General features: G+C 40.5%; 1 protein-coding gene across 1 annotated transcript in view; it reads right to left on the bottom strand.

Moving 5' to 3' along the window:
* Positions 1 to 13,802: 13,802 nt before the first annotated feature.
* Positions 13,803 to 25,926, bottom strand: part of B4GALT6 (beta-1,4-galactosyltransferase 6) — a 66,766-nt gene continuing 54,642 nt past the window's right edge. The window contains exons 6-9 of the mRNA XM_052660492.1: positions 17,966 to 18,153; positions 15,172 to 15,294; positions 14,790 to 14,891; positions 13,803 to 13,950 (exon numbers count right to left, since the gene is read on the bottom strand). Of these exons, the coding sequence (XP_052516452.1) occupies positions 13,803 to 13,950; positions 14,790 to 14,891; positions 15,172 to 15,294; positions 17,966 to 18,153 (561 nt within the window). The remainder of the gene's footprint in view (positions 13,951 to 14,789; positions 14,892 to 15,171; positions 15,295 to 17,965; positions 18,154 to 25,926) is intronic.

The following is a 25,926-nucleotide window of genomic DNA, read 5'->3' as shown; positions in this document are numbered from 1 at the left end:
GTTTTCCCAAAGATACTATAATAATGTCCAATAAGCTAAAATTATAGTAAACCCTAGTTATACCAGCATAGAGTGTTAATAGACCACCATAAAATGTAGCACCATAGAATATTATTAATAGAATATGATAAACATATTGAAAGTTGAAACCATAATGTAAATTTTCATGCTGTAATTTCCCGTGAACAATTTCTAATATTTCTGTGATCTTTACAACTTTTTTGAAAAATTTATCTTATATATTACAGTTTAATTACACCCTGCTCATAATGTGATATACTTAGTCTCAACTTTTTGCACTTGTAGCTAGTGCTGTAATGAACATTTTTAGGAAGCATACAGATTTTTGCTTCTGTTGAATTAAGTGAATGACCTAACATTTCTAGAAGTTTATAACTCAGGCTGATGCCTTGGACATCAAGCTGCCTGGAAATGAGTCTTGTCTCCACCATTACAAGCTCTTTGATTTTGGACAGATTACATAAACTTACTTTGCCTTGGTTTCATTTGTAAAATGGGAATAATCATAGTACCACCTCAAGAGTTATTTAAGACCAATTGTCATAAGACACATAAAGGGGTTTAAAGCAATGGATGTGTGTGCCAAGTCGATTCAATCGTCCGACTCTTTGAGACCCCATGGACTGTAGCCCGCCAGGTTCCTCTGTCCATGGGATTCTCCAGGCAAGAATACTGGAGTGGGTTGCCGTGCCCTCCTCCAGGGGATCTTCCTGACCCAGGGATCAAACCCGAGTCTCTTTACATCTTCTGCGTTGGTAGGCAGGTTCTTTACCACTAGCACCACCTGGTAAGCCCCAAACATGCACCATATACATTATCAGGGCCTGTAACTACAAGTATAATTATTTGGAATAATATTAGAATATGAACACATTACTGTCATAAATTCTGACACTGAAGACTTACAAGTTCTTATTAAAGTTTTTTTGCCACTTTAATAGATATATCATATCTCACAATTGCTTCACTTTTTACTTGATTACTAAACATTTCTCCTGTATTTATGTTTCCTGTATTGTTTATTCCCTTTACTAAAATGTTTTTCAAGTATGTCTAACAGTCTAAAATGTTTGTGACTTATTAATTCACAGGGCATGTACATCAGTTTCCTTTTGATGATGTAACAAATACCACAAATTCAGTGGGTTAAAACAACCCCAACTTATTCTCTTACACTTCTAGAGGCCAGAAGTCCAAAATCAAGGTGTTGGCAGAGGTGTGTTCCCTCTGGATACTTGGCCTCACAAAGTAGTTTTCCTGGCCTTTTTAAATTTCCGGAGGCCACCTGCCTCCTTGACTCATCACCTCTCCTTATAAGGACACTTGCAATTACATTGGATCTCTCAAATAATCCAGGAAAATTTATCCACCTCAAGAGCCTAATTTAATCACACCTGCAAGGGACTTCCCTGGTGGTCCAGTGGCTAAGACTCCGAGCTCCCAATGCAGGGAGCCCAGGTTCAATCCCTGGTGGGGGAACTAGACCCCACATGCTGTAACTAAAGATCCTGCATGCCACAATGAAGATGGACGATCCTGCGTGTTGCAACTACGACCTGTGCAGCCAAATAAATAAATAAAGCATTGCACCTGCAAAGTTCCTGGCACAGGTTCTGGGAATTAGCATGCGGGTGGCCATTATTCCATCTATGACATCATACAGGTATTGATTTATCCAACACACACTGATTGAGACCCGGGGCTAGAGCTGTAAGGATGCATTAAGACAGAGGGTTTACCTGCAAGGAATTCATGTCTGTTCGTAAGCAATGGAGACAGACATGAAAGGGAAAGAGAGAGGGAGGGAGGGAAGAGAAAAGGCAGGAAAGGAAATGAGGAATGGAAGTCAGTATTGCCACAAAAAGAGTAAAATGCTACAGTAACAGAACAGAAACACTTGTTTTCATTCCTGGGATCCTGGAGGCCTCAACAGAGGAAAGGACAGCTAAGCTTGTCCTCCCAAGCTAAGTAGGAGGCAGGCACGTAAGTAGGAAAAAAACACTTCTGGAGAGGAGACTGAATTGCAGAGGTACAAAGATTTGAGAGTATATTAAATATGCACAGAAAGGCAAGCAATTTGGTTTAGTTAGTTAGAGGCTAGATTTCAGACCGAAGTAGCAAGAAGACTGAAGGGCTGTGCTACCAGGTTGAAGTCCTGTGGGCAACAGGGAAGTTCAGTTCAATTCAGTTCAGTCGCTCAGTCGTGTCCGACTCTTTGCGACCCCATGAACTGCAGCACGCCAAGCCTCCCTGCCCATCACCAACTCCTGGAGTTCATTCAAACTCATGCCCATTGAGCCGGTGATGCCATCCAAACATCTCATTCTCTGTCATCCCCTTCTCAGCATCAGAGTCTTTTCCAATGAGTCAACTCTTCACATGAGGTGGCCAAAATACTGGAGTTTCAGCTTTAGCATCAGTCCTTCCAGTGAGCACCCAGGACTGATCTCCTTTAGGATGGACTGGTTGGATCTCCTTGCAGTCCAAGGGACTCTGTAGAGTCTTCTCCAACACCACAGTTCAAAGGCATCAATTCTTCGGGGCTCAGCTTTCTTCACACAGTCCAACTCTCACATCCATACATGACCACTGGAAAAACCATAGCCTTGACTAGATGGACCTTTGTTGGCAATGTCTCTGCTTTTGAATATGCTATCTAGGTTGGTCATAACTTTCCTTCCAAGGAGTAAGCGTCTTTTAATTTCATGGCTGCAATCACCATATGCAGTGATTTTGGAGCCCCCCAAAATAAAGTCTGACACTGTTTCCACTGTTTCCCCATCTATTTCCCATGAAGTGACGGGACCAGATGCCATGATCTTTGTTTTCTGAATGTTGAGCTTTAAGCCAACTTTTTCACTCTCCTCTTTCACTTTCATCAAGAGTCCTGTGGGAAACGGGGAAGTAAGTGAAGGTAAATAAATGAGCTGCTTTGACCCAGGTTTTCGAGATCTCAGTCTTGAGTCTAGGGTGGACTGACTGAGGGATGCCTGAAGGCTGTCACAACTGTCCAGGGGAGGGTAGTAAATTCCATTTATACATATTTTAAATTGATATGTAGTAAAAGAAATGGAAATGAAAGAAATAAACTAGTTGATTTCAAAGTTACCTTCCTGATCTAAAGTTCTGTGGTTTCATGATTCCATTTGTTCTCCCAATGGGATTGGGAATTATACTTTAGCTACTAGGCCTAGAATAAAAAATTGTATTTGCTGTACTCCCAGTAAATGGAGTAAATAAATTCTAATTTCCCCTACAGGAGTCCTGGAGAAGGAAATGGCAACCTACTCCAGTATTCTTGCCTGGAGAATTTCATGGGCAGAGGAGCCAGGCAGGCTAGAGTCCATGGGATCACAAAGACTCGGACGCGACTGAGCAACTAACACTTACAGTAAATGACTCATAAAAGAAGTATTTAGATAAATAGCTACTAAAATTTTTATTACTCCTATTTCCTCCAACATATACTAATAAGCCTAGTGTTTTCCCTTACAAAAGCAGACTATAAAAGCAATGCCATATTTTTTTGTAACCTAGAAGCAGCAAAACTCCTCAGACTACAGACTTAGAAGAACAAGCAATGCTTGCTGTTCAGCTTTTCTTTTAACTTAAAATTATTGGACTTTGAAGTTAAAGTCTAGAGTCAGGCATTCATTTCTAGAAAGGTTTTTATACGACCTTAACAATGCAAAGTAAATTGTACAAAAAAAGAAAAATGCTCAGTAAAAAGTAGGGAGAAAATAAGACCCTGCAAAATGCATTAGGGACATTTATATAATGCAGCAAGAACAGTGATCGAATAGGAATCATCATCTTTCTACTTGTTAAGGCTGATCACCAGCTAACGAAAGACAAACTCATTAAACATTTGTTCTGCTTTGTTCTAATAATTTTTAAAATTTGTTTCTGTTTAAGATCTATTTTAGGGTTTGCTTTTTAAATTGGATTTTTTGATCATATAAACAACACTGACACAGTTCCAGTTCCTATTTAAAAATGTATTAAAGGCTCAGTCTCACTGCCAGTCCTGTGCCCTCCACCCCCTGCCACTCTCTCCCCACAGGCCATTTTTATTAGTTTCTGGTTTTTTCTGCTAGGTTTTGTAGGGAAAAAAAACACCACAAACAAGAATGCATATATTTTTATTTCCCCTTCTTTTAGACACAAAAAGTAGCATTTTAGATAGTGTGTGAGCTTTATTTTTTCCCAGAGGACACTACTAGTCTGGAAATCAGTACATATCAGAATGAAGAATTTGCGCCTCCTCTCTCATATGGCTGGAGAGGGGCCCACGGAGTAGGTGACCGGTGCCATTCAACCAGCTGTCCCCTGAAGACATTCAGGTGCTCCCAAACCTCTGCTACTCTTATGCCTCCATGAATAAATGTGTACGTCTGTTGTTTCGTACCTGTAGAGGTGTGTCTTTAGCGAAGACGCCTAAAGAAGTATTTCTGGAACAAAGGGCAAATTCATCATTTTGCTGGTTATGGCTAAATTCCCCTCCAGAGGTTGTGACATTTTGTATATTATGTATGAGAGCCCTTGATTCTCTACAGTCTCACTGATAGTGTTGGTGAAACTTCTGGATTTTTGCCAATCTGGTAGGTTGGAATTGATACTTTGATGCGACCTGAATCTGCATCTCTCTTATTGCCAGTGGAGTTGATTATCGTTCATATAGGTAGTGTTAGTTGCTCAGTCATGTTCGGCTCTATGTGACACCATGGACTGTAGCCCACCAGGCTCCTCTGTCCATGGAACTCTCCAGGCAAGAATACTGGAGTGGGTTGCCATTAAAAAAAAAATTAAATTTTTAATTGAAGGATAATTGCTTTACAATATTTTGTTGGTTTCTGCCAAAAAACATGATGATTTTAAAATTCTGAAGTCACTGTAGACTCTCATGAAGTTGTAAGACATAATACAGAGAGATCCCTGGACCCATTACCCAGCTCTCCTCCCTGTGCTCACATGGTGCAAAATTAGAGTGCAATGTCACAGCCACCAAACTGACATTCACACCATCAAGTCCAGCAGAGTTCCCAATCTTCCTTTTTATGAGCCTTTTTTTTGTGAGTTGGACAAATTGGGGTAAATGCATCCCATTCACTTCTCCCACCAATGACCAAACGACAACCATGAAAGCCTATCGGGAGATTCTGAAAGGTGGGGTAAGGAAGACCAACTCCCTGGGGACCCAGAGACTCAAGTAACAACTCAGCCATGAATCCTGGGAGTTCACTTGCCTCTTCATTAGATATCCCAGGCTGGGTGCTAAAAAGGTCAGCAACATAACTGACCCAAGTAGAAAAAGCCCCACAAGCAGCCTGCTGTCCTCAGCCTGAGAACCTAGAAGGGTGCAGAGCAGCAGGCACCATTCAACCATACTGTCTGTTCTTCAGAAGAGCACCCCAAGAACAGCCAGGGCACTCCCTGCCCCCACTGGGGAGCAGTGGTGGCCAAACCTGTTCCCCACTAGCACCCACCCCCATGCCCTCAGTGGTGAGGAGCCTGTGGGAAGGAACTCTGGGGACCCCCCCTCCTGTATGCAGCCTCAGACTTCTGCCCCCTTTTCTATTGGGTTTCCAGGTAGGTTATAAAATACACAGGGCTTCCCTGGTGGCTCAGTGGTAAGGAATCCGCCTGCCAATGCAGGAGACATGGGTTCAATCCCTGGTCCAAGGAAGATGCCACATGTGAAGAACAACTAAGCCTGTGTGCCCACAACTATTGAGCCTGTGCTCCAGAGCCTGGGAGCCACGACGAACACCCTTGCACGGAAGCTACTGAAGTCCACGCACCCTAGAACCCATGCTCTGCAGAAACAGAAGCCATCACAATGAGAAGCCCATGCACCACGAGAGAGTAGCCTCCACTCGCCGCAACTAGAAGAAAAGCCCGCACAGCGACAAAGACCCAGCACAGCCATAAATAAATAAAATTATATAAAAAATGAAGGGATAAAGGGTTGGCCCCTATGAGAAGCCCTTGGCAAGCATCTCCCTTACTTGGCTGTAGTCCCCTCGGGGGAAAGAACCTGGTCTTATTCACTCTCACGCCACCAGCACAGCCACCAGCACACCACAGTGCCTGGGACAGAGCAGGTGCTTAATAAATGGCCTAAAATATTGGAATCAGAGACTTGAGACTAGGCTGCCAGAAGCTGCTACACAGACAGAAAGACTGCAGTTACCCTATGCCAAATGACATTTATACAAGGTCAAGGGATACAGGAATAAAGGGGAGGTCTGGTTACCATAGCAACCCTGTTCTGCCTGAACAAAAGTACTCAGGGGATTTCTAAGACTTCAGGGAAACTAACAGCCGCCACCCGCCATGATGTTTTCTGATTCTAACGATGGTGATGGTGGAAGGAGAGAGAAGAGCAGGTAAAGGAAGGGAAGAAGGGGAGGGAAGACTGTAAATGAAGCAAATCCTTGGAAATGAACTAAGTAAACTGGAAATAACATTCCAGACATAAGTTAACACCTTCTCTTTGATAAATCAAGCAGGTGTTTTCAGCATCTGCCCTCAAACTCTTTCATCACCATATTTCTGCCTTGAGACATTTATTTTACAGTAGGGATGACTGTCACGTTCCTTGTTAGATTTTTTAATTTAGCAAGCAAAAATTATCTCAGCAGTGAATTCTTTGTTATTCTGGTTTTTTAGTTTTATAAACTAATCCACTTTAATTTTTTAAAACGTGGTAAATCTGTAGGTGGAACATAACACATTCTGACAATGACCTTTAATAAGGCACCGATCCTACTTAACACAGTTCAGTAAGAGGGTATGACGGGTGTGCATTAATGAAGCAGTCACTGGTACCGCTGCGGTGGGTTCTGCTCTGTTAGATGGTAAACAGTCTCCCCTGACAGAAGCATTCATTCACTGAGCACGGAACTAGATGCTGGGAGCACAGAGATGAACTGACACAGATACCTGGAAGTCTCCGCACACACCTGGCGGACCATGTGCTCAGTTTTGCAAATACAAGAGATCATCTGGTGTATGTGGCTACTTATTTACAACTGAACAAAATTAAAAATCCAGTTCCTTACTCATTCCTGCCACGTTTCAAGTGGTGAACCACCATGCGTGGCTAGTGACTCTCATACAGTAATATCACAGAACACGTACATCATCTGAGGATATTCTACTGGGCAGTGCTGGAAAGTGTCCTAGAGGGTAAATTACTGCTCAGAGCAAAGAGAGGGGAGGAAGAAAGGAAGGCAGAAAAAGAAGGATCTTCCAAGAAACTGAGAAGAGAGTAAGTGAAGAAGCCACACCCAAAAGGTAGGAGAGAAATAGGAGTTCAGGCCCAGGTGGACGCTGAACTCCTTCAGTTGTAAGAGAGAAAACTACGGAATCCTTTCCATGAGTTCAGTATTGTAACAGGTGCTTGCCACATCATCTGCTTAAGATCAACAACAAAGCCAGATTCTCATTTGCCATACATTTCTTCTCATGACTATTATCGCCAAGTTATAATTGTGTACTTTCGTCAGTTTACTAATTGTTTACATACATTCTCATGCATAGGGTAATCACTGACTTCATTTCCTAGCAGAATTAAGGAGCGTAGTACCATTCTTAAAATATGATCCAAGACAATTTGTATGAACAGAATTTCACTCTAAAACTGGATATTGACTTAATATAAGCCAAGTTTGTGGTCAGAGTCCAGCACTGTGCAAAGTGCTCTATGAGAATTAGTTACTTTAATCATCTGAGTGACCCTTGGGTAGTTCTCTCATCCTCCATAGAGAGGCCAAGAAATCGAGGGCCACAGTAGTTTAAAATTTTGCTAAAATATCCCAGGTGCCTCAGTGGTAAAGAGTCTGTCTGCTAATGCAGGACACACGGGAGACAGGAGTTGGATCCCTGAGCTGGAAAGATCCCCTGGAGGAGGAAATGACAATCCCCTCCAGTATTCTTGCCTGGGAAATCCCATGGACAGAGGTGCCTGGCGGGGTACAGTCCATGGGGTCACAAGAGTCAAGACACGACTTAGCAACTGAGCACACAGCTAATAACAGTGAATCTGTGAATTCAAACTCAATTCAGTCTGATTCCAGAGTCTTCACTTATCACTACCACCTTTCAACAAAGTTCTACTAAGAGGTAACCGCAAATCAAGGCCCACAGTTGCAGAAAAGCAATTATTTCAACTATCCTTCTGACATGTAGTGTTTCCAGCAGAGAAATAGTCTATTTCTGGCTTTTTTGAAAACTTATATTTTAGTACAACCAATTAACGTTGTGACAGTTTCAGGTGCAAGGCAGAGAGCCTCAGCCACATGTATAACATGTATCCATTCTCCCCCAAACCCCAAACCAGGCTGCCACATAACATTGAGCAGAGTTCCCTGTGCTCTATAGTAAGTCTGTGTTGGTTATTTATTGGCTGAGAAATATTCTGCACCTGGAAAAAAGTTGCTCCTTCAAGACACTGCGTTGGCTCTCTAATAATGCATGAGTGAACTATACAACTGATGTCTGCAGAAGGCACAATCGAGCACCTCACTTGACAGGAAGATCCCCTGGAGGAGGGCATGGCACCCCACTCCAATATTCTTGTCTGGAGAATCCCATGGACAGAGGAGTCTGGCGGGCTACAGTCCATGGGGTTGCAAAGAGTCAGACATGACTCAGTGATACATGGGTTTTCAAGTGTCCCATTCTGTCAGTTTTACACAGAGGACAGTAAACTCCCTGAAAGTAATTAATGTCTGATGCTTCTTGGAGATCTTCCAGAGCACAGACTTCCGCTGACGGAGTTGAGAAGATTAAATTAGCTATGGAATTCAGGTCCACCAAAATGTATCTTAGGAATGCGTTGAGAAAGACACAAATTTTACTTTTCAACCCATATATTTTTCTTGTATTAATTTGTGGGTGATACAGGACTATCTTTTCTGAAGTCACTTAAATCAAGTGCACCTTAAGAAGCACCTTTTCTAAAAAAATAACTTTGGTCCAGAATATCTCCACAACCTTAAATCCATACAAGGAAAAGCCTTCTTTTGCATCTATATGAGATGATGGGTGTTCAACTAAACTTACTGTGGTCATTATTTCATTATGCTGTACACCACTATTCAGACAGTGCTATATGTCAATTATATCTCAATAAAATTGGAAAAAATAAGACAACAAAAAAATATAAAACCATTACATGATGCTGGATTATTCATCAGAGGACACACTAATACTATAGCTAGGAACCTGGGGCAGACTAAGAAAACTCCATTTTCTGGCTTAGCAGGATTTGAATACCTAAATGATTAAGATTTAATAACTGGCTTTATTTGTGATATATAATGACCATATCCCAGTAAGTCACACTATCCATAAAAATTAATAACACTGAGAATTCATTACACAAATAATTCAAATTGACAGAAGTCATGATCTCATGATCTGGTCCCAAATGCAAATCCAGTCTCAAGGTATTTCTGAGACTTGACTTCCTTGATGCTTTTGAACTTTGGTGTTGGAGAAGACTCTTGAGAGTCCCTTGGACTGCAAGGAGATCCAACCAGTCCACTCTGAAGGAGATCAACCCTGAGATTTCTTTGGAAGGAATGATGCTAAAGCTGAAACTCCAGTACTTTGGCCACCTCATGAGAAGAGCTGACTCATTGGAAAAGACTCTGATGCTGGGAGGGATTGGGGGCAGGAGGAGAAGGGGACGACAGAGGATGAGATGGCTGGATGGCATCACTGACTGGATGGATGTGAGTCTGAGTGAACTCTGGGAGATGGTGATGAACAGGGAGGCCTGGCATGCTGCGATTCATGGGGTCGCTAAGAGTCGGACACGACTGAGCGACTGAACTGAACTGAAAGATCTTCAGATTCCTGCCTACAACACACCAGCTTACTGAAGTTGTGCAGGGAGAAGAAAGTTATGCCAAAAATGACTTCTTAACTATTCATTTTGATACAGTAAATTACTAATTGTATTGATGAACAGTATTTAAATGTCACTGTGTGTCCTCTGAGGTCCAAGCTATGAGGTCATATCTAAATGTATTTAACTGACACTGCTGCAAAGGTAAATGTGATTACCTCATGCTTACAGTGTAAATCATAGTACAACCACAGTATTCAGCAATAATCCACCTGAAAATCAGGGACACAAACACAACGAAACCCCAGACAACCCCAAAAACAGGTCCTGAGAAAATAATTACATCATCACACAAGGTCTTTAGAACATTATATTTCATAAAAGACAATGATAAAAAAGTACAAACATTTCCATGAGAAGCAAAAAAAAAAAAAAATGAGAGTACAAGAAATTACTAGCATTTATTTCAGTGCATTTATATAGAAGCCTTTTAGATCTTAATAAATAAAATAATCTTAAGTACACTTCCTTTTTCTGATAAACACTATCACCATTTCAGTTCTCTCATTGGCATATTTGCAAATACAAGATAATACATCTAGAGTACCAGCATTTGTCTGAAAAGTACACAAAGAAATGTAACAGAGACAAACAAGGCCAAATAAAATGACACACAATCTGCTTCGACTTGTACAGAACCTCCAAAATGAAGGAGAATATTGAACCGGATATTTTTCCATTTTGTTTTAAAATGGATTATCAATACCTTGGCTAGGAAAGGAGAATAAGCAAGTTTTAACACATAATTTTGTATTTACATAATATGGCAAATAAGGGTTTATTTTTATGGAACACCTTTTCACAAACTACAAACAGAAATTTATATTTAGACTAAAAAAATATTCATTAAACCCCAGTTTTGGCAAAGACTTAAATGACAATCTCCACTGTGAATGAGACATAATGTTACAGCGAATGTGTACACTTTTTCCTTTTCTTTTCTACAAACAGGCCCATTAATCATTACTACTTTCTCTAGTCGAAAGGCACTGTATAACTTTCCCAGCAGTGCTATAGGGAGCTCAGAATTATGTTTGTCTATATACATTTCTTGCCTTTGAGACTAAAAAATACAACGCATAAGTTAACAGAAGACGTTTAAATAATTTTAGAAAGGTTTTCACTTCCTTGACTTGATTTATTTAGAACTGAAATAAGATGTTTCCTGTAGACATACCTAGCACTGCACCTAATCGAGCAGGTAATCAATACATGCACGCTAATAAATCCACTGAACTATAAAGATAGTCTGCATTTGTAATGTATTTGTTAATTTTTATGGGACAGAGTTACAGGCTGGCGGCTGTAACTGGTGGCTCGGTCGGTAAAGACACCGTCTGCAAGGCAGGAGACCCAAGAGACCAGGGTTCAGTCCCTGGGCTGGGAAGATCCCCTGGGGAAGAAAATGGCAACCTATTCCAGTATTCCTGCCTGGAAATCCCATGGACAGAGGAGCCTGGAGGGCTACAGTCCATGGGGTTGCAAAGAGTCGAACACAACTTAGGTACTAAACCACCACCACCACCACCATGGGATAGAGTTCTTTTCATACAGGTAATTGGCAAAGCTCTATCACATATATGCAAACATAAAAGTTACTATTTATATGCAAAAATCAATTTGAGGTCTGCACTTAAAAAGCAAAACAAAGGACAAAAAGCAAACTAATGAGATGGCTTTCACAGGATGCCACACTGTATCCAAAACTGAGAAAAGCAAAATAGTTATGGCCCTCACTTAAACCAAAATGACTAATAGACTTAATCCAAGAAAATAAGGCAAATCTAGTTGAAGGGAATTCTCTTGAAACTATTAAAATGTGTATCAAAATGAGAAGATTCCAAAATGTGGGCAGCTCCATATTAAAGAGAAAAATATGTTTTCCTAATAAGACTCAGAAACAGCCCCAAATTCCCCCATGACTAAAATATTTAAGTATTATTGGGTTAATTATGCTCCTATGCCCCTACTATCTTGTTAGTCATCAACAAATGTTAACTTTTTCAATCTACTTTATTTCATTTTATCAAATTAAAAAACTACATTGGCTTTGAGAGACAGATACACAATTTAAGAACAAATATCTTGCTTTCCAGAAGGTTTGACTTTTCATCAAAAAGTGAAAAACAAATATTTTGGAAATATTTCTAAGAAATAAATGTAGAAAATTTTGTTTGTCATAACAGAGAGCTATCAGTTTTTCTCAAAGTGTAAGAATTTCAATTATTTTATGGTTTTGTTTGCAGTCATTTGTGTTATCAATATCTGCCATAGAAAATGAAAATTTTAAAATTAAACTTACAACCTGAGACATAACTAACTATATCTGTGTCAGGTGAGTGACCCATTTTGTTCCTCGATATTGAAGGTTCATTTTATAGATACATAATTTTTTGTTTTAAATTTGTGAAAATATCTTAAGACATTTTAAAGAATCTTTGGTCAATCATAATTGATAATTTCCAAAGTAGGATGCTGTTTGGTTTTGTTATGAAAATGCCATCCAAATTCAAGAATAAGTAATACACTTGATGTCAGGTAGAGAGACCTGTTTTTAGAGAAGTGTCTTAATAAAGCCAATGCATTTAAATAATTGGTAATGTATTTTTATATAATTCTATTAATTTATGTTTTAGTGAGGAAATTTTAACACCAGAGATGTAATAACTTAAAAGTGAAAAAAATACACGCAGTTTGAATGAAACCAGCCAACATTAAAAAGGGTCCCTTCCAAACTTGAAGTTCGATGAGTCTGATAATTAAACTTAAAATCTGCTTTTACCTACTAAGCATTTATCTTCATAAAAATAGAACATTTAATGTTTTATCTAATAGTATAATTCATTTGTATGTTTTAAGTACTACTGGGTTTTCCATAACTCAATCTTTTAAAAAATTGTTTTGCTTTTTTCTTAAATGAAAATTTTTTTTGGCTCTTCTGAACTGGAAATAATAAAAGTGCTATTCACTGTGAATTAAAAAAATACAGTGCACAACCACACGCAACCTTGGGAACATTTTTTGAGGCACAAAATCCCTGACACACACACCAGAGGTACATGAGAGACATTTAACAAAGAGGTCCTTTATATCATGTCACATCACAACTTTTAAGATTTTCTCAGTAAGACTCATGCAATATGCATAAATAATATGGTTGTGATTTAGCAAAATCTGATGAGATTGCAAGCAACGGAAAAAAAAGGTAATCCTGGTAGGAAGAAAAGCTATTTAAGTCCTTTCTTCTTATCCTTAAAAACGTTACGGAAGCTGTGACTTCTTCCACACAAAAAGCTGAAGGGCTAAAGCTCAAAACTAGTGTAACAGTGTACTGTATTAGTTGGCTGTCAATTATTGACAGTTCCTTCATTTCACACAAGGTTAACCTTTGTTTAGCGACATAAATTTACAGGGTTTTATTCCATGCAAATAAAAAATGTTTATAAAAGTCCCATAAAGGCATCACCTGTTACATGCAAAACTGTAACACATCTTATTTTTCAACAATTTGAACACATTAATTTACATCACATATGTACAAAATATGTTTAAATGGAAATAAAGCATTCTCTTGAATTAAATTATAGATTTTAGTATAAAAATTTTCTCTTCGTAGGGAGCTCCTGTAACTGCCAGACTTAACTGCATCTGGTCTCTGCAGTGCTCGCCAGGGGGTGTGTCTCGGTAAAAGATGGGTGGGTGGAAGAAGGCTGACTGTGTACAATCCCACAAATAACCACTGAGAACGCAGGCTCTTCTCACCACGCAGAGCACTGTGACGCATCCATTCACTGACCTCCACTAGGGGCGCACTCCCAGTTTCCGATCCAGCATTGCGGTCTTGCCAGGAGAGCTACTTCCTTTAATAGTCTTCGATTGGAGCTAACTCTGGCATGAGGTTTACAGATATATTTGTATACAACCTATCAACCAGTATTTTTGGCGTGTATACTAAATTGTTCAACCCATCGATGTACTGGCGCTCTTTTGAGTATCTGAGTAATTTATACCTACAGCATTAAAGAAAAAAATTAAAAGTAACAGAAACATGTTTCAAAAGAAAAACATGAGAATATGCTCAAGGTCATTCTTATCAGTAAAGCATTTAAAGCTCTTTACAATTTTGGGTTCTTACACATAATTAAAAACCATTCTACACCACATTCTAAATTAGCATTTTTACTAGTCTTAAAATGCTACCTGAAAAATAATTATTTTGTACTCTTACAACTTAGATATCCTTAAGAAATAAAATGCATTAGGCTTTATGCTAAGGAAAAACTTTTTATATAAACAATTAACGAGGCTCTTTAACATATAGGGGTGCGTATGTGTGTAAGTATACATACATGTGTATGTATCTTTTCAAAACAAGCACAAGGACTTCCCTGGTAGCTCAGTGGTGGAGAATCCACCTGCCAGTGCAGGAGACACGGGTTTGACCCCCGATGTGGGAAGATCCCACGTGTCGCAGAGCAGCTGAGTCCGCGTGCCACACTTACTGACCCGGCATGCCCCAGAGCCCGGGCTCCACAGCAAGAGAAGCCCCTGCAACGAGAGGCCTGCGCACTGCAACTAGAGAGAAGCCCCCACCTCGCCACAACTAGAAAAAAGCCCACAGAGCAACAGAGCCTCAGCACAGCCAAAAACAATAAATAAATAAACAAAACTATTTAAAAAAACAAGCACAAGAATGCCTTACTTTTATAAAGAAAAACAATATCGACAGATAATTCCCTTCAAAAGTTTTTTTTTTTTTTTTGTGGGTAGTGTGATGCATTTTTAAAAAGATCTTTCATGTGTTAAATAACTTTGAAACCTCGCTATCTAAAGATGATATTAAACTTACCGTCCTAAGAACTGGACTTCGCCTCGATGGTGATGAGGAATAGATTTGTATTTTCCCAGGTCCCCCTCTGGTCTTGTTACATTATATCCAGCATAGTGAACCCTAAGATACAATACACGGAAATGAAAATACATTAAGAAATAAAATATAAAAATAATTATTTGAGTTCTATTTAAAATACAAGAGAATGCTCGAATGTACGTGCTGTCAGTAATTTCAAAAGGGCACTCAATGGAAAAACAGAAAAACACAAAATAGGATTTAGGAACCACAAAGATTTTCCATCCCAAAGAATCCTTTCCTGGGATAGAAAGTACAGTTTATTTAACAGAAAGGAAATCATCAGAAATTCCAATTTTAAGTAATCTGTACCTCAACATACCTATTCCAAAGGTCATCATCTTCCCCTCCCCAGCCCCAGAAGGCGTTAGGAAAACCATTGATCTTTCTGAACTGTTCCACTGTCAGTCCACTTACACCACCAAAAAACTCCTTATAAGGAAGACTACAAAAGAAAGCAGAAAACAGCATTCTAAAAGTGAAGTCAAGACAGTTCGCCACATGAAGTTGACGTTTAGATCTACGTGCTTTGCAAAATATACCTCCATTTCCATATAAACAATCATGTTGATTAAATCATATTTTTGGAAGTAAAAAGCACACCAAGAAACAAAGCGTCTTCATATTCTAGTGAAATAGGTACACCTAACTGTATTATATAAAACACTTGTGGTAACTGAAATTCACTGTTTAGTATTGCTACTTTGTAAGACTCAAATCAAAACCTAGGGTTCAAAAAATGGTCTATTTTCACACCAAAAGTAAACTTGATCAAATACATCAATAGGTGCTAATGCAATGTTAGATGTTACCAAGCTAATTTCCTAATTGATCTTTATTCATTAAATACATTGTTAGATAGATGAGGATAAATATAAACTAGTAAAAGCAAGTCTAGCATTTAATTTTGAAAAAACCAGCTGCCTATCCCTGCAATGCTCTTCCCCAGATACCTATGAACCCTGGGATTAGTCTGTATGCTAAGTCGCTTCAGTTGTATCCGACCCTTTGAAACCCTATGGACTGTAGCCCACTAGGCTCCTCTGTCCATGGGATTCTCCAGTCAAGAACACTAGCGTGTGTCGCCATGCCCTCCTCCAGGGGATCTTCCCCATCCAGGAACTGAACCCACGTATCTCCTGTCTCCTGCACTGGCTGGTGGGTTTTTAAAAAAAATTATTTATTTTAATTGGAGGCTAATTACATTACACTATTGTACTGGTTTTTGCCATATGCTGACATGAATCAAGCACGGGTGTACATGAGTCCCCCATCCTGAACCTCCCTCCCTCCCCATCCCATCCCTCAGGGTCGTCCCAGTGCACCAGCTTTGAGTGCCCTGTTTCATGCACTGACTTTGGACTGGTGATCTATTTCACATATGGTAATATACATGTTTCAATGCTATTCTCTCAAATCATCCCACCCTTGGCTTCTCCCACAGAGTCCAAAAATCCAAAAGTCTGTTCTTTATATCTTTTGTTTTTTTTATATCTTTTGCTGTCTCGCATTTGGGTCATCATTATCATCCATTAGCACCACCTGGGAAGTCCTAGGATTAGTCTAGGTAGATAAGATGACTTTATTCATTAGAAATCAATATTTTCAAACAAAAATTGAGAACTTTTCATTTCTATGACACTCATGATTATCTTTTAGCAAAAATCTTTATTAAAATTTATTAAATTTTAATTTATAAGATTAAATAAAAATCTTCAGTAAAATTTAGTAAACAAAAAACAAACAGATTTTTTACCAGCTGAGCCACAAAGGAAGCCCAAGAATACTGTAGTGGGTAGCCTATCCCTTCTCCAGCGGATCTTCCCGACCCAGGACTTGAACCAGGGTCTCCCGCATTGCAGGCAGATTCTTTAACAACTGAGTTCAGGAAAGTCCTAGCAAAAATCAATTCACCTGAATATAATGTGACTCTAGCAGGCTGACCACAATTGAGTTTCTAGAAGTGCAAAGAATCAGATCCTGAACCAGGGTGATCTTCCCAAGGTAATGCCAGACTTGGATTTCTGATACCATGGTAAAAAGGAGCTTTTCTAATGATGACAATGACCAGTTTTTTTTTTTTAAAAAAAAGCACTCTTTTCTCATTTCCAAGCTGATTCGCCAGGTCCTACCACAGAGACTTCCTGCTTCTCGAGCTCTGCAGGTCGGGCAGCGGTGAAACAGTGACGGAGCCAACATCTCCCTGCTCCAAGCTATCTTCTCTCCTCTCCACTTCCGTTAGCCAATAAAAACTGTGATCTATTTCCCAGATCAGGCCTGCCTGCTTTAATGTCAATTTAAGTCTACTATCACAGCTCCAATGATGGTATCATTTCAACATATCTCCCATCACAGAACGAAAAACGTGTTTCTTAATATTAAAGGCAGGTCAAGAAAACACAGCTTCAGAAGAAGAGAAAATGGGCTGCAGAAGAGAGGGCTTTCCCTGCACTGGAACATCCGCGGAGGAGGGGAACACAGGGGAGCCAGCCTGTGCCCTGCTCCTGCCTGGGCAGCCCAGAGCCTGGGAACTCGCAGAACCCGTGGGGTGGGCGCTCCTGCTCCCTGAACAAGGACACCAGCGTTCAGAGATGCACGTCCTGGGACAACCAAGCCCTCTGACTGCCAAATGTAAAAGCCAGAAACTGGGTCCACACTTCCTTGACCGTAGAAACCAGGCTTTCTTTCCTACCACCCCACGCTGAAACCTGTGTGTGAGGAAGCACCAGGATAATAAGCAACTCTATGGACCAGCTCCCTGTGAAGGTGGGCTGGAGTGACAGGTATTCTCTAGGCTCTTGGACCCCCTCAGATCCAGGCACATAAGGCTGCTTCTATTTTAATGATATAATTTTGCAGGTATGTTGCACCGTTTCTGGCTTCCCGGGCGGCTCAGATGGTAAAAAACCTGCCTGCGAAGGCAGGAGATGGCAGGTTCAGTCCCTGGGTCGGGAAGATCTCCTGGAGGAGGGTCTGGCAACACACTCCAGTATCCTTGCCTGGAGAATTTCACAAACAGAAGAACCTGGCGGGCTACAGCCCATGGGCTTGCACAGACTTGGGCATGACTGAGCACAAGCATGTTGTACCGTATCAGGAAGACTGCCGTTACTTACATATACATGTATTTATCCAGCTTGGCTGCAAAGTGACGTGGCATTTCTCCACATCCATAATAGTTTCGGTCATTTTCAGGTAGATGATCCACATCGTGGAAGATGACACAGTCCCAGATGCTGTCTTTCATGGCCTCTTTGAAGCCCACGTTGAAGAGCATTGCTCGGTTAAAAGGCTGTGTACCAGTCTACACGGAGGAAAGAAAAACGGAAATGTACTCAGGCTCCGCCATGACATTTTTCTGTAGCTTTCTAACTTCTTGAATCATGGTCAAACAGCAAAAATAAACACATCCACATCAAATAGATAAATGCTTTAGGATTATCAAATATACTATTTGAATTATTACTTTATTTTATACTTTGGTAACACATGAGAAAACACTATTATTATCAAGTCCATTGGGAGATCATCACATTTATATAATGATGGAATTCATGTTTCTGTTTTACTTCAAATACATCAGGATACAGGTTATTTATGACCAGGAAAAAAAAAAAAAAAACAAAGCCACCGAAAATAATACAGGTTGCATTTTTTAGTGAAGCTTTCAATATGGTGTCAAGACTAGAAGTGGGAAACAAAGTGAATCAGGAAGCAGGGACCCTTCTCTTACATAATAAGGCCGGGGCGGGGGGTGCTAACTTTGTATTGCTTATAATAGACACAAAGGTATCTGCAGAGACAAAAACAACTGGAACTTATACAAAACCCAACTACCTTTCTTACAAACATTTCCCTTTCAGTTCAGTTGCTCAGTCGTGTCCAACTCTTTGCAACCCCATGAACTATAGCATGCCAGGCCTCCTTGTCCATCACCAACTCCCAGAGCTTGCTCAAACTTGTATCTTTTGAATGGGTGATGCCACCTGATGTGAAGAGTTGACTCACTGGAAAAGACCCTGATGCTGGGAGGGATTTGGTGGCAAGAGAAGGGGACGACAGAGGATGAGATGGCTGGATGGCATCACCGACTCGATGGACATGAGTTTGAGTGAACTCTGGGAGTTGGTGATGGACAGGGAGGCCTGGCATGCTGCAGTTCGTGGGGTCGCAAAGAGTCAGACATGACTGAGTGACTGAACTGAACTGATGCCATTCAACCATCTCATTTTCCTTCGTCCCCTTCTCCTCCTACCTTCAATCTTTCCCAGCATCAGGGTCTTTCCTAATGAGTCAGTTCGTCGCATCAGGTGGCCAAAGGATTTACTGGAGCTTCAGCTTCAACATCAGTCCTTCCAATGAATATTCAGGACTCATTTCCTTTAGGATGGACTGGTTGGATCTCCTTGCAGTCCAAGGGACTCTCAAGAGTCTTCTCCAACACCACAGTTCAAAAGCATCAATTCTTCAGTGCTCAGTTTTCCTTTCAGTCCAACTCTCACATCCATACATAACTATTAGAAAAACCACAGCTTTGACTATATGGACCTCTATCAGCAAAGTAATGTCTGCTTTCTGCTTTTTAATATGCTCTCTAGGTTGGTCATAGCTTTTCTTTCAAGAAGCAAGCATCTTTTAATTTCATGGCTGCAGTCACCATCTGCAGTGATTCTGGAACCCCAGAAAATAGTCTCTCACTGTTTCCCCATCTATTTGCCATGAAGTGATGGGACTGGATACCATGATCTTAGTTTTTTGAATGTTGAGTTTTAAGCCAGCCTTTTCACTCTCCTCTTTCATTTTCATCGAGGCTTTTTGGTTTTTCCTCACTTTCTGCCATACAGGTGGTGTCATCTGCATATCTGAAGTTATTGCTACTTCTCCTGGCAATCTTGATTCCAGCTTGAGCTTCATCTAGCCCAACATTTCACATGATGTACTCTGAATAGAAGTTAAATAAGCAGGCTGACAATATACAGCCTTGACGTACTCCTTTCCCAATCTGGAGCCAGTCTGTTGTTCCACGTCCATTCTAATTGTTGCTGCTTGACCTGCATACAGATTTCTCAGGAGGCAGTGAAGGTGGTCTGGTATTTCCATCTCTTTAAGAATTTTCCACAGTTTGTCATGATCCACACAGTCAAAGGCTTTAGTGTAGTCAACGAAGCAGAAGTTGATGTTTTTCTGGAACTTTCATGCTTTTTCGATGATCCAATGGATGTTGGCAATTTGATCTGATTCCTCTTCCTTTTCTAAATCCAGCTTGAACATCTGGAAGTTCACAGTTCACGTACTGTTGAAGCCTGGCTTGGAAAATTTTGAGCATACTTTGCTAGCATGTGAGATGAGTGTAATTGTGAGGTAGTTTGAACATTTTTTGTCATTGCCTTTCCTCGGGATTGGAATGCAAACTGACCTTTTCCAGTTCTGTGGCCATTGTGTTTTCCAAATTTGCTGGCATACTGAGTGCAGCACTCTCACAGCATCATCTTCTAGGATCTGAAATTGCTCAACTGGAATTCCATCACCTCCACTAGCTTTGTTGGTAGTAATGCTTCCAGCTGCTGCTGCTGCTAATAAGTCGCTTCAGTCGTGTCCGACTCTGTGTGACCCCATAAACGGCAGCCCACCAGGCTTCCCTGTCCCTGGGATTCTCCAGGCAAGAACACTGGAGTGGGTTGCCATTTCCTTCTCCAATGCATGAAAATGAAAAATGAAAGGGAAGTCGCTCAGTCGTGTCCGACTCTTAGCAACCCCATGGACTGCAGCCCACCAGGCTCCTCCGCCCATGGGATTTTCCAGGCAAGAGTACTGGAGTGGGTTGCCATTGCCTTCTCCAATAACGCTTCCTAGGGCCCACTTAACTTTGCATTCCAGGATGTCTGGCTCTAGGTGAGTGTGATCTGGGTCATGAACATCTTTTTTGTATAGTTCTTCTGGGTATTCCTGCCACCTCTTCTTAATATCTTCTACTTCTGTTAGGTCCCTACCGTTTTTGTCCGTTATTGAGCCCATCTTTGCATGAAATGTTCCCTTGGTATCTGTAATTTTCTTGAAAAGATCTCTAGTCTTTCCCATCCTGTTGTTTTCCTCTATTCTTTGCATCGATCACTTAGGAAGGCTGTCTTATCTCTCCTTGCTATTCTCTGGAACTCTGCATTCAGATGGATGTATCTTTCCTTTTCTCCTTTGCCTTTTGCTTCTCTTCCTTTCTCAGCTATTTGTAAGGCCTCCTCAGACAACCATTTTGCCTTTTTGCATTTCTTTTTCTTGGGTCGGTTTTGATCAATGCCTCCTTTACAATGTCACAATCCTCTGTCCACAGTTCTTCAGGCACTCTATCAGATCTAATCCCTTGAATTTATTTGTCACTTCCACTGTATAGTACCCAGGCAAGAGTTTCTATTTTTATTATTCTTATTTATGATACAGAGCAAGAACAATTTAAGAGACAAACAAAGTGGGAACTTACTACACAGAATCCAACTTCCTATATTATAACCACTTCCCTTTACTTACAAGGGAAATTATATAAAGGTACATTGGCAATAAAAACTTTCATTCTACAGCTAAAGAAAATTAGAGCAAAATTACCTATGCCTTAGCAATATTTCTTAGCAATCATTTCCAAAACTTACAACAAAAAAAGGATTATGACAGAAGCAAATGAGATACACAATGCAGTCATCACCAGTGCTCCCTCAACAGTGCAAAATTACTAAGTTTTAGCCCTGAGTCCTGCACTAACTTGAGATAACAGAAATCACTTTATTGTTTAAAGCTTTTCCTCACCAGTGAGATGGAGAGGATAAAAACGAAAGGCAGTTAAATTATAATGTTATTACTGGTACATCATCGGTTTGAACAAATGACTTTAAGATTTAAAAATATTGTTTTTATTAAATGTGGACCTAATATTTAATGGCTTATAATAAAAATAAGTTCTATATCTAACGCCCTTCATCTTCCAAAAGCAATACATTTATACACATCTAGAAGTTTATTCTAGACTCACCTCTATATTTCAAGGTAATGATAGTTCTAATATCCCCTTGCCTCATTCACTTTTTAGACACTATTGATTTCTTATCATGGTCACTGAGGATTTATATCTCCACACTCATTGCCCCTCCATCCACTCTCCCAACAGAGTTATGTCACAAATTTTTGTTAAATCAATGGTGTTTGCATTACTACAACTATGTAAGTATTTGTGTTGAATAAATTACGATTCTGTTTTCTTCCTCAAACTGGGATTAATAACTGTCTTCACTTTTCTTAATATATAACTGTTGTTATTTTGTACAAAAGCCCCCAAAGTCATGCTGTTTTGTTAATAACTGATGCAATCATTCAAATACATCAAACCATCTATCACTTCCTCCTCCAACCTCCAAGCTCAGCTCTAGCTCCCACTGCCCTCACATCCTGCTCCAGTCTGGCCTGGTCTGAGCAGCTGTGGCCATCATCCTGGGCCTCCTCCTGCGCTCCCTACATCAGCTGTGTCCTTCACTTGGCTCTGTCAATCTGTTGAGGAACTTCCTTCAGCAGCTTCCTAGGTCAGGATCCATGGGGAAAATTAAATATATACATATTTACATAGCATATATATATAAATATAGCTATATATATATTATGCTGTGTGTGTGTATATATATATATATATATACATACACATATATACATCATATACGTACATATGTCTGTGTGTGTGTGTGTGTGTGTATATATATATAATATATAGGCTTCCCAGGTAGCTCTAGAGGTAAAGAATCCACCTGCCAATGCAGGAAACATAAAAGACTAAAACATAGGGGTTTGATCCCCTGGAGGGGGCAGGACAACCCACTCCAGTATTCTTGCCTGGAGAATCCCATGGACAGAGGAGCCTGAGGGCTGCTCTCTATGGGGTCACACAGAGTCAGACACAACTGAAGCGACTTAGCAGCGTGCGTGTGTGTGTGTGTGTGTGTGTGTGTGTGTGTGTGTGTGTGTGTGTGTGTGTGTGTGTGTGTGTGTGTGTGTGTGTGTGTAGAGAGAGAGAGAGAGAGAGGGTTTCCCAGCGACTTAGCAGCGTGTGTGTGTGTGTGTGTGTGTAGAGAGAGAGAGAGAGAGAGAGAGAGAGAGAGAGAGAGAGAGAGAGAGAGAGAGAGGGTTTCCCAGCGACTTAGCAGCGTGTGTGTGTGTGTGTGTGTGTGGAGAGAGAGAGAGAGAGAGAGAGAGAGAGAGAGGGTTTCCCAGGTTGCTCAGTGGAAAGGAATCCACCTGCCAATGCAGGAGATGGAGATTCCATTCCTGGGTTAGGAAGATATCCTGGAGAAGGAAATGCAACCCACTCCGGTGTTCTTGCCTGGGAAATCCCATGGACAGAGGAGCCATGGGCAGGCTACATTCCACTGGGCTGCAGAGAGTCAGACAGGACTAAGTGACTGAGCACACACATATATGTATGTATGTATGTATGTATGCATGTATGTGTATGTGTGTGTGTGTGTGTGTGCATTTAGCTAATGAGTGAATGAAAATGCCATCAGTCTACTTGCACACTTGATTGATACACTGACTGGGTAAAAAAATTCTAGGTAAAAATTACTTTCCCCTAGAATCTTAAAGGCATGTGGCTCCACAATCATCTAGGTATCAGCACTGCTGAGAAGGTTCACATGATTCTGACACATAATCATGAGCAACTGTTCCTACAGAATGTTTTTGTTATCTTCTCTTTTTAATTTGTATTAAAAAATTTTAAGGTAGTATGCTTTATAGATCTGTATTTTATTCATGGGTACATGTGGACCCTTTTAATCTGAAGACTCATGTCTTTGCTTCTGGGAAAATATTCTTACATTATTTCTTTGGTTGTTTTACCCCTCCCCGTCCACCCCCCCCTTTTTTTTTTTGCTATATTTTTCCAGAACTCTGATTAGGAAATACATTCTTCATCAACTGATGTGTAACAAATCACAGCAAAACCGGTGGTTAATCACACCACAGCATTTACAATGCTCAAAGCACTGTGATAGGCAATTCTGACAAAGATCCCTGATCACTGCTCCGTGATGTGTGGACTTCAGCTGGCAGATCCACTTCCAAAATAGCTAAGTCACAAGGCCAGTAAGAGTGCTAGCAAGTCGATTTTCTCCTGGGGTTGCCTGAGTGTCTTCATGACATGGCAGTTGGCTTCCTGAAGAGCAAGAGATCCAAGAGACCAAAGCAGAAGCAGCAACGTCCTTTATGATCCAGCTTCGAGAGGCACACACTGCCACTCCTCAGCGTGCTTCCCATGGTCACTGGGGCAGGAGGCCACACCAGGAGACAGGGCTAGCTGGGGACCATCTTGGAGATGGTCACCTCTGTGCTGTACTGGTACTTTCTGATTAACTTTCTTAACTTCTCCTGCTCTGATTCTAGTTTAAGAGTTATCTTCTTAAGTTTGTCTACTGAAAGCTTTGTTTCACTTATCCCATTTTCTTTTCTAACTTTTTCTGATTCTCTCTCTCTCTCTCTTTTAATGAAGTCCTGTTTTCATTTCACGGGCTCATTATCTTTCCTTTTCTCTCTGTGGATAGTGATTATGAATTTGTATTACTATTAATTTCTTTTTTTCAAAAATGTGCTCTCTTCCTTCCACTGTGTCCATTTTCTATAATCCTTTTTGTTAGCCTGGCTTTGTCTCCTCTTGTGGGAACTCTTGGCTTTCCATCATGGTTGAGAGTAAGGCACTAAAAAGCGAAGGGGAACCTCCACATAGGTACATGAGATTGTGGTACAGCACTCACACACTCACACACACACACACACACACACACACACACACACGCACACACGCACACACATGCATATGCTCGAGCAAAACCAAACTGAAGCAAAAACAGAAGCCCCATTTCTCCTCATTAGTATCCTATGTGCCCACAGCTCAGAAAATGGCAACGCCCTTGTTCAAGACAAAAAGGTTGCATCCTGGTTGACCGTTCTCCATCACTCGAAATGTACACCTGATTCAATAGCAAAAGAAGGAAGAGACAGAAATATGTGTACTATCCTTCATATATAACTGGGGGTTCCGAGCTGCTCGTCAAAGGACTGGCTCTTCTAGGCACCAGTCCAGCAGGAAAATAACTCTTCACATTTCCTACATGGTGAAGATGTTACTTGCTCAAAGCCTCACACTATCAAATATACAAGCCTGAATTAATACTGATCAAGGCTGAGATTCAGACTTAAGAGGTTTAGAAAATAAGGATCTTAGCTGCTTTGCAGATTTTTTCATCACATACACAAAGTGATTCAATCGTGTCAGACTCCCAGACGAAAAGCCTTTAAAGACACAGGTAGCTATAGGTATCTCATCGTCCACATTATGAAGACTCACAAAAAAGGAAACTAGCAGTTGGTAAAACAGGCCTAGAAGTTTGGCTACCGTGTATGTGTGCTTAGTTGTGCCTGACTTTTTGCGACCCTATGGACTGTACCCCACCAGGCTCCTCTGTCCATGGGATTTTCCAGGCAGGAATACCATTGCCCTTTCTTTCTCCAGGGGATCTTTCTGACCCAAGGACTGAACCTGTGTCTCCTATATGTTCTGCATTGGTAGGTGGATTCTTTACCATTGCACCACCTGGGAAGTCCCATAGCTACCAAGAAAGTGGCTAAAATGTTCAATTTACTATCAGGTTAAAAAAGTTAATTTTGATAATATAGGCAGTTGCATTAAAAAGCACATATGCATTATATATTAATACATCATCATATGAACAGGAAACAGGCCTTAAAAGAGTGATTTACATACAGACCAAGTTTAAGTTATATTAAATGCCAAGTATTTTCAGGGTGGGAAATGTAGGCAAAAAAGCTAAGAGTGAAAAAATAAACTAAAAAAAGATGGAGAATCAGCCATAAAGGAGCTGGGAAAACACACTAAATGGAACAATCTTAGGAAGAGAATTTGAATATTTTCTAATATTTCAAAAACAAAAAATCAGAACCATCTAATATAAACTAGGCCACTTTCTGTCTACTGATAAATAAGGAAATACGCTTTTAGTCAGATTTAGTAAAAAGAAGGAACAATCAGGAT

The sequence above is a fragment of the Budorcas taxicolor genome, chromosome 22 (assembly GCF_023091745.1).
Source record: "Budorcas taxicolor isolate Tak-1 chromosome 22, Takin1.1, whole genome shotgun sequence".
In the NCBI taxonomy this organism is placed as follows: Eukaryota; Metazoa; Chordata; class Mammalia; order Artiodactyla; family Bovidae; genus Budorcas; species Budorcas taxicolor.
This window is presented reverse-complemented; position numbering and strand designations above follow the sequence as displayed.